Source organism: Poecilia reticulata, linkage group LG2 (assembly GCF_000633615.1).
Source record: "Poecilia reticulata strain Guanapo linkage group LG2, Guppy_female_1.0+MT, whole genome shotgun sequence".
Taxonomy (NCBI): domain Eukaryota; kingdom Metazoa; phylum Chordata; class Actinopteri; order Cyprinodontiformes; family Poeciliidae; genus Poecilia; species Poecilia reticulata.
Genome location: NC_024332.1, coordinates 18,758,038 through 18,767,947, shown reverse-complemented (window position 1 = coordinate 18,767,947; position 9,910 = coordinate 18,758,038). Strand labels below are relative to the sequence as shown.

Genomic DNA, 9,910 nt, shown 5'->3' with positions numbered 1-9,910 from the left:
TGCATTAATAATTAGCTGCATAGCTTTCTTTTTGACTAAAGTAACATCACTGTTGGACAATGTTTCCTATCCCATGAAGCTGTTGCAGAACTGCAGAGCTCCTTCAGTGACAGACTACTGCATCCAYGGCAGATACAGGATTATTATCGCAGATTCTTTCTCCATGCAGTTCTAGGATCTATATCTCTGCTCCTAACAAACTCCGTAAATGTTTAAAAATCTTCTGTTTTTGCATATGTCCCTCCCCCTCCCCCCCCCAAGTCTTTTTTTTAATAGAGCCTTATGCACTATTAAATGTATAAAATACACATAAGTATTTTGTTGTTTTAATGCAGGTATTCATGCACAATTTGTCATTTTAAAATCATTCCACTCACTTGCATGTTTCCCTTAAACGGAGTGTTATTTTCAATATCTGTGCAGCTTTACTTTTCCTAATTTGTAAATTTGCACTTACTGAACAGTTTCTTCTTCATCTTTATATATATATATATATATATAATTTTACCTTAGTCTATTTAGTTCTATTTACTTTTAAATTGCTGCTTGTGCACCTGAATTTTCTCACTTTGGGACAATAAAAAATATTTCTATTATATTCTATGGTATTTGTAATGAAAAATTTGCCAGGCCTTTAGGTATGTGTTTTCTCCAGCTCGACTGTTTCGTAATCACAGCCTTGCTTGCACCTGTGTCCAGACAGACGMCCTCAATCATTGTTGCACTGAATAAATACTAGTGTTTGCTGGTTCGGATGTCACGTGACTTTCTCGGTGTTTCTTTAGCGAGAGTCACATGACCCTGATGTCAGTGCTAGCAGTGGTGATAAAGTGTCAAATGCGGGCTTATTGACCTCTAAACCTCTTCATACAGACAGAAGAAATCTGAGACCAGTTAACACCGACTGTATTAGGTTTTTCTTCTCAGTAACATTGCTTTATAAGTCTTCTACTTTCGTCTGTCTTTTTGTTTTTCTCTTTTTTTGCGACGCCAACGTTAGCCTAGCTAGCACGGTCCAGCTAACGGTAGCTAACTAGCTGTTTGTTGTGGTGTTGCGATTTTTTTTTTTTATCCCGGAGGAAAAAAAAACATGATCTCTGCTGGCGGACAGCCTTGGCGTTGGATGGGAGTGATGTTACCGCTCATTTTAGGTGAGTAATTGCTTTACGTTACAGCGACTTTACTGGASAACAACGTTATCRGCTCGAAATCAGGCAGATATTCAACCTAAATGATATGTTAAAACCAACCAAGCAAGCATGCAAACGGTTACTAATATGATGCAGTTAAAATAATCAAAGTTTTAAGTTTTTATGTACGTATTTAATGTGCTTTATGGAGTCACGTGAATTTCTGAAGCTTTCATTTTCGTCCTCGCCCGCTTCTTCTCCAGTTGCTTGTTTTGTTTCAGGTCAGCCTTAAAAAGTGAAGATGGTTTTCTAAAAGTTTAAATTATGAAGAAATGGCAATCTAATCATATCTTTGTTTTTTTTTTAAGTGTTACGCTTTAAGAGTYTAAAACATTACATGACTACATGTGAAATCCTTAAATTTCATCTTTTAGATATTGCCATAAAACAAGCAACAACTGATCTGTCTTGACAACGCTTTTATTTAGCAATAATGAGGTCAGGTTTGTTGTTGTACAATATATCAATTTTCTYTTTTAAAATGCAGCTAATATTTTTGCCTTGTGGTAAGAAAGACATTGAGCTTGCATTCTTAAATCCTAAAATTAGGATCCATTAACATTTTTCAAACAATCTTGTAGTCTGCATGGCCTAATTTGGYATACAAGTGATTCAGATATCAGACCATCTTCAGGCAAATCAAAAACTGTTTTGTCTGATCTTAAGTTTCAGCAATAAGCCCTGAGTGCATAAATTTAAACACAATATTTGTCATATCGTTTGAAATTCTCTAAACTGCAAACCAYAGTAGTGATTTAATGAGCTTATTTTGGGTGACTGTGAACAGATATGGGTAAGGCTGGGTATTGTTAACCTCACAATTCAATTTTGAATCTTTGAGCCACAGTTTGATTAGATTTTGATAACATTTTCAATTTACTACCAGTCATTCTGTCATTAAAGCCCCATAAACTCAAAGAACTACTTTCACTTTTTTCCCCCTGCATCTAAATGAAGTGATATTGTTAGATGATRGTCTTTGACTGGTAACGTTCTCTTTATTTCAATCTGTGAAATRCTACAGAAAACAGGTTGACAAATGGTATGTTATTCCTCACAAGGTGATTCTCACAGGGTTAATGGCTGAGAAACAAACATGCAGTGGATGATAAACTGGAGGACGGAGAGTCTCTCAGGCCTTTGTCGGATTTTTCTGGTCATCTTTTGCATTAGTCTCCAACTCTAGTCCCCTGCTGCAGGTTTAGGTCACAGGTGTCACAYGAGGTGGAGGTAATTAAGCCATTTCATTCCAGTGTTTTTTTTGTTTTTTTTAATTTTTATTTTATTTTATTTTTGTACGTGTGGCACATTTAAAAACTGCAGGACGGCGGCCCTTGAGGACTGGAGTTTGACACCCCTGATTTAGATGCATCCTTGCTCCAACACACCTGAATTAAATGARTGGCTCGTTACCAGGCCTTTGCCAACCTTGATGTCATGCCGAAGAGGTRATTCGGTGATTTGATTCAGCGTGTTGGAGCAGATAAAAGCTGGAGGAATGGAGTTGGACATTTGACCTACATGTAGATTTTTAGGTCTTCTCTTGCAAATTGCAAAGAAATGTCATATGGCTTAAAACTTTTGCACAGTGTGTTTAATATTGGAAGATGATTAAATTACTGTGGGTCTTATCCAGTATATTTTTAAATAAACTACTTATAGACTCGAACTGTAAGTTAAAGTAGCCGACTTTTTGAACCAAGTCAGAGGTGGAAATGTTCGATGTGGTTAATTATTGGTTAATAGTAATTACTTCTACGCTCTTCTATCACAGCCCAAATATGCTGTTGGTAGTTAATCATTTTCAGTGCGTCGCATGAGATCTGGCCTTGTTTTTTTTTTTGTTTTTTTTTCTCTTCCCAACAYGCTTTGCATTGCTGATTTAAATAGTCAAATTTAGTTTTGTCTGCTTGGCTACCATTATCCTTTAATCCCATCACGCAACTGACGTTTTGGTTGTTGCTCTTTGGTGCTTCTGCAGAGGCTGCAGCTTGTTTTATAAATCAGGTACTCGACCAAAAGGGGTGTCTTTTGTTGTTGCCCCTATGTCTTACTTTTTGTTTTATTTTTAAAATCCATTTCAAACTCAGCAGAGCTTCGATTAAATTGTGCAACCCTTGAAAAGGAAGTGAAATGCAGCGGTTCATCGCAGTGCAGGATAAGGACCTCCTAATCTTTCTTGTAAAACGACTTTATTCATCGTAATTTTGTTGTGTAATAGTAATGAACACATTTCTGGTGAAGTGTATCAAAGCCTTCACCAAACTGTAAATTTCATTAAAATCTCCACCTTTGCAGATCAAGGTTTCAATTTCATTTTACTCAAATTTTCAGACGTTTTTAACTAAGTGGATGCTTCAGAATGTTTCCAAAATCTCTGATTATGAGCAAAGTTTTATTATTTTTAGCAGTACTTCAAAGTGCAGAAATTTGCTCAAATAGTTTTTTGACATTCACATATGTGATTATGATTAATATTGATTAGTTGAAACCTTAAATCATTCCTTTATGTGCATTATCTGTTTGATACTGTTGGGGTGAAAAAAGTATAATTTCTATGTGCTAAATCATGTTTGGTTTTTTTTGTATTAGTTTGGAGACCCTGTGTGGCTGATTGAAGTGTTATGATAAACATGCCTTTTATAATTTGATTAAATGAGGTCATGCATGACTAGAGCTTCTTTTTTTTTATGGAAATGTTTTAAAAATTAACATGGTTATATCTCATCATTGCAAAAATAATTTCAATCGTAAAAAGTAGCATAACTTGATATCATTACGAACAGTAGACGTTTAAGAAACATAAAAGGAAGACGTCTGATTCATTTTGTTTCGCAGCTGCCTTCCTGCATCAGAGTTTTGCCACGGTCACCACGCCGACGCCCGCTCAAACCACCGCTGCACCACACAAAGATCCCGGTCGGCCCGACAGAGGGAAGTACAACGTGACCAACAGCAACAACACCGTGTGTCTACTGGCTTACATGGGCCTGCAGCTCAACATCACTTACAACTCCACCTCCCAGAACAAGGTGCCCACATGAGGCGATTGCTTAAGCGAAACCGCAGACGGGCAGCGACTGTAACCCTGATTTGTTCACAGACCGTGCAGGAGGTGGTGAACGTCAAGCCCAACGTGACGCTGGCTTCAGGCTCGTGCGAAGCAGACAGGGCCGTGCTGGAGCTGAAGACCGACGCGAATAAAACCGTGCTCACCTTTGTCTTCACTCAGGCGAGTCTCTGCATCACGTTGTAGTTCCTGTGCCTTGCCACTAGATGGCAGCGGGAGCTTGAGGTAAACCTGCTCATGTTGCTGTGAGGCTTACATGGATGTTTGTCTGCAGAATATGACGTCCGGTACGTACCACCTGAGCGAAGCATCTCTGACGACAAGTGTGCTGGGTCTGAAGGGTGAGCCGCCTTCTCTGCATCTGTCCTGTTGTGTGATGACTTCTTTTTTTTTTTTTTTCCATGGTGATGGATGAATTTATTCTGATTAGCTTACAAACACATTTTTCTTTAAGTTTTCAGATGAATGACAAACTAGATTATCTGTAATACTCAAGTTAAATTCATATCAGTGTTTTTTATATAATCAGCTTTCTGTGGTCATTAAATCTAATTCCAAAGACAAACTTTGGAAACTTTACTGACAAACTCTCAGTAAGGGTGGACATTTATCATATTCTTTATCATGATAAAACTTAGTCCAAGCATTTTTGATTTATCACAACAAATTCCAGTTTGTATTTTCCAAAACCCCAGATTTTCTGCATTTGTAGGCTTAATTTTATTTTTCAGTGAAAATATCAATTAAATTGAAAACATGACTAAATGTGGTTACTTTGTGCAGTTTAATGATACAAATCACACAACTTTTTGTGACTTTGTAAATCCCTCTGTATCCAGTCCAAGACCAGGTGCTACTTTAACAATAAGATTGATTTTTGTTTTATGTGTCTAGTTGAGTGTTCAGTGGTCATGGAAAGTAGGAACCTCAGAAATGAATTCCTGCAGTTTACCAACTCCTCTGTTTGGCAGAGGGAAACTTCTCCGCTAAGAACAGCAGCCTGGACTTCCTGCCTGGAACTCTTGGATACTCCTACATGTGCCGCATGGAGCAAACTCTGACTGTGACCCAGAATTTGTCCATCAACACCTTCCAGGTGCAGCTGCAGCCCTTTGGGGTGTCGGGAAACGCTTTTGGAGCAGGTAAAAAAAAAAAAAACACGCAGCAACGCATGCTTACAACGAAACGATGATCCAAGAGTCTCTCCTTACCGTTGATGTTCCTTTCTCAGCTGTGGAGTGCCAGCTGGATGAAGACGACATGTTGATCCCCATCATAGTGGGAGCAGCTTTGGCGGGGCTTGTCCTCGTCGTGCTCTTGGCCTACCTCATCGGCAGGAAGCGGAGCCACGCCGGCTACCAAACCATCTGAGCTCATGGAGCGGTTACCAGATGCCAGAGCAGGGCTTCCCCCATCCTGAATTTAACCACGCCACCTTTTCCCCCCCTCTCTGTCCCTTCATCCTTTATCTATCTGTGTGTTTACTCTTCTTCTTCGGCTTCATCAGTAACACTAGACATGTGCTTTCTGAACTGACTTCTTTCATACTAAAGGGACTCTGCTGGGGGATTGTAATGAGATTCTTAACTCTTCACTGGCACCCAGTAAAGCAGGGGATGCATGTTGATCAGAGCGTCACGCTGCATTCTTCTATTTATGATTTTTTTTTTTTTTTTTTTNGTGACATAAATCTTAATCACAAATACCGAAATCCAAAGAACATTTTGTAACAAGCTCAGAAAAGCTAGTTTGACACAAACTTTCTTTTTGTTTCACTTACCTTCACAGCAAACAGGCATGAACAGGGCAAAGAGCACAAACACGCCTGTCATCCATGAATCCATGCCTCTGTGTGCCAGTAAAAATAATTTTTTTACTCTTTTCGTCAAGCAGCTGCGAGTCGCCTCACAGTATCGTCTGATCCCTCTGCTGAGAGGAAGAGGCTGAATGACAACCCACTAGTGGACTGAGACTGTAAACTACAAAGCTGTGTTGCAACCCTGAACACCCACCGCTGGTCTCGCCTGCTCTGTTCATTTCATCTGCTCAGAATCTGCATTTACAGACTAAACGTTGCCACCTTGAGGGTCTTCACTCAGGTTATTCCTCTACACAGCACGTATAGGCTTCTTATTAAGCTAATTCTGGATGCAAATAATAACTAGTGGAGTTAAAGCTCAACTAGTTATTGTGGAGGAATAAAATTGCCTGCTCAYGGTTTCGTCTTCAAATCTTGCAAATTAATGTTTTCTTTCTATTGGAACGTCTTCACCACTTTTGAGAATATTTAACATTCACAAAACTTTGACTGAGCTCTCTTTTTGGCAACAGAAAAACCTAAAAATATAACCGTTTAAAAGGAATAAACAAAAAAAAATGTCTAATTTATTTATTTTGCAAATGAAAATAAAACGAATGAATGAAAGAAAACTATTTTTTTTCCTTCACTGTAAGATAAAAAAAAATAGCATTGCAATAAGCAGATTATTTTTCTTTTAGAAAATGACAAAAGAAAAGATTTTGCTCCAAATAAAAACTTGGAGCAAATAAAAACAAAAACTACGYAGTCAATGTATGGTAAGCATTTATCAAGCACAAATAGATGCAGACAGGCTTATCTGACTGCTCTACGTTATTCAGCCATCTGTAACTCTAAAGGTCAGGAGAAATGTTAAATGTTAGTTAAATGTTAGTGGGTTTGTGTTGAGGAAAGAGAAACAGTTCAGCATTCTTCCAAAGCCTTGTGCATTTCTGTAGTTGCACAATCACACCGATTTGAGGAAAACATCTAAACTGGCAGCATGCAGATATTATAAATATYGTAACAAATCCTGTGAAATGTGCTGGTGTGTTTGGGGATAAATATGAGGGTAACAAGCCAAACATTGATTTGTAAATAAATGTATACCTATGGAAAACGCTGCGTGTGGAAAAAGTTGGCAATTTTACTAAGAAAAATCTGGCTATTAACCTTAGTGCCTGGTATTAAACTGAGTCTAATTGCTGATGAGAACGTGCAAAGGCGTTCGCGATGTCTAAGAGATCCAGGAAGGTGGGAACAACAAGTTGTTTCCTTGCGTTACAAGATAAAACATAAGTATAAAAGAAACCCAATTTTCATCTKACTTTTTTTCAAAATATTCTTCACATGAGCTTTAAAATGTAAGTTTTCATCAATTACAACCCCCAAATATTTGTAAGAAGACACAAGCTCAACAGAGAAACCATTAAAGAATAAAATACAGGGCAGAACCTGTGTAGCCTCAGTTTCCTGTTCTTAGGTGACATGAACAGCACCAGGTGCGGTTTCTGCTGCTTTCAATGTTTGATGTGTCAAGTTATCAGTGAAATTCTGCACACATCTTGGTTTTTAACAAGTATTTGCGCAACWGTTTCCTTTCCATCATGTGAAATTAGTCAAGCCTTTTCGCCTCCGATATCACGCAGTAGTCGGATGTCTTCTTTTTTCCAGGCAATCTCGATAAACTGGATAGACGGTTATTGTTTGTGAAGATCCCAGTAGCAGTTTCTCAAATGTACTCGGTTCAGACAATCAGTCTAAAACAGCTGTGCCATGTTAGAAATCAATCAGATCCCGTTTCTCCCTGATTCTAAATCACATTAAACTTCAGGAAGTCTCCTCACCAAGTCTAGATTCAGAAATGTAAATATTTACTGCTAAGAATACTGATTTCTTATTTGTCCCGACAGCAAATTGAACAACTATCTCTAGTAAATCGTCCAGATTTACTAGACTGTTCAGTAAGTSCAAAGTGAGCATGTTTCTGTTTTTGCTTCTATAATTGATAAAATGGTTTCCTAACTAATAGCCAGTTTCATGGAGTTTTTATGAGTGCTTCTGCATTAATAATTAGCTGCATAGCTTTCTTTTTGACTAAAGTAACATCACTGTTGGACAATGTTTCCTATCCCATGAAGCTGTTGCAGAACTGCAGAGCTCCTTCAGTGACAGACTACTGCATCCAYGGCAGATACAGGATTATTATCGCAGATTCTTTCTCCATGCAGTTCTAGGATCTATATCTCTGCTCCTAACAAACTCCGTAAATGTTTAAAAATCTTCTGTTTTTGCATATGTCCCTCCCCCTCCCCCCCCCAAGTCTTTTTTTTAATAGAGCCTTATGCACTATTAAATGTATAAAATACACATAAGTATTTTGTTGTTTTAATGCAGGTATTCATGCACAATTTGTCATTTTAAAATCATTCCACTCACTTGCATGTTTCCCTTAAACGGAGTGTTATTTTCAATATCTGTGCAGCTTTACTTTTCCTAATTTGTAAATTTGCACTTACTGAACAGTTTCTTCTTCATCTTTATATATATATATATATATATAATTTTACCTTAGTCTATTTAGTTCTATTTACTTTTAAATTGCTGCTTGTGCACCTGAATTTTCTCACTTTGGGACAATAAAAAATATTTCTATTATATTCTATGGTATTTGTAATGAAAAATTTGCCAGGCCTTTAGGTATGTGTTTTCTCCAGCTCGACTGTTTCGTAATCACAGCCTTGCTTGCACCTGTGTCCAGACAGACGMCCTCAATCATTGTTGCACTGAATAAATACTAGTGTTTGCTGGTTCGGATGTCACGTGACTTTCTCGGTGTTTCTTTAGCGAGAGTCACATGACCCTGATGTCAGTGCTAGCAGTGGTGATAAAGTGTCAAATGCGGGCTTATTGACCTCTAAACCTCTTCATACAGACAGAAGAAATCTGAGACCAGTTAACACCGACTGTATTAGGTTTTTCTTCTCAGTAACATTGCTTTATAAGTCTTCTACTTTCGTCTGTCTTTTTGTTTTTCTCTTTTTTTGCGACGCCAACGTTAGCCTAGCTAGCACGGTCCAGCTAACGGTAGCTAACTAGCTGTTTGTTGTGGTGTTGCGATTTTTTTTTTTTATCCCGGAGGAAAAAAAAACATGATCTCTGCTGGCGGACAGCCTTGGCGTTGGATGGGAGTGATGTTACCGCTCATTTTAGGTGAGTAATTGCTTTACGTTACAGCGACTTTACTGGASAACAACGTTATCRGCTCGAAATCAGGCAGATATTCAACCTAAATGATATGTTAAAACCAACCAAGCAAGCATGCAAACGGTTACTAATATGATGCAGTTAAAATAATCAAAGTTTTAAGTTTTTATGTACGTATTTAATGTGCTTTATGGAGTCACGTGAATTTCTGAAGCTTTCATTTTCGTCCTCGCCCGCTTCTTCTCCAGTTGCTTGTTTTGTTTCAGGTCAGCCTTAAAAAGTGAAGATGGTTTTCTAAAAGTTTAAATTATGAAGAAATGGCAATCTAATCATATCTTTGTTTTTTTTTTAAGTGTTACGCTTTAAGAGTTTAAAACATTACATGACTACATGTGAAATCCTTAAATTTCATCTTTTAGATATTGCCATAAAACAAGCAACAACTGATCTGTCTTGACAACGCTTTTATTTAGCAATAATGAGGTCAGGTTTGTTGTTGTACAATATATCAATTTTCTYTTTTAAAATGCAGCTAATATTTTTGCCTTGTGGTAAGAAAGACATTGAGCTTGCATTCTTAAATCCTAAAATTAGGATCCATTAACATTTTTCAAACAATCTTGTAGTCTGCATGGCCTAATTTGG

At 37.7% G+C, this 9,910-nt stretch overlaps 2 protein-coding genes across 2 annotated transcripts in view; one reads left to right on the top strand and one right to left on the bottom strand.

The window, feature by feature from the left end:
- The window catches only part of cd247l (CD247 antigen like), a 17,449-nt gene extending 11,172 nt beyond the window's left edge, over positions 1-6,277 (bottom strand). Inside the window, exon 1 of the mRNA XM_008434997.2 lies at positions 6,041-6,277. Coding sequence (XP_008433219.1) covers positions 6,041-6,104 — 64 coding nt within the window. The 5' untranslated portion in view covers positions 6,105-6,277. The remainder of the gene's footprint in view (positions 1-6,040) is intronic.
- Positions 767-5,762, top strand: lamp1b (lysosomal associated membrane protein 1b). The gene is made up of 6 exons (XM_008434985.2): positions 767-1,151; positions 4,029-4,222; positions 4,294-4,422; positions 4,535-4,601; positions 5,232-5,402; positions 5,492-5,762. Exons 1-6 carry the CDS (start codon positions 1,091-1,093, stop codon positions 5,629-5,631), a joined length of 762 nt encoding a protein of 253 aa, XP_008433207.1. The 5' UTR covers positions 767-1,090; the 3' UTR covers positions 5,632-5,762.
- Positions 6,278-9,910: the final 3,633 nt, after the last annotated feature.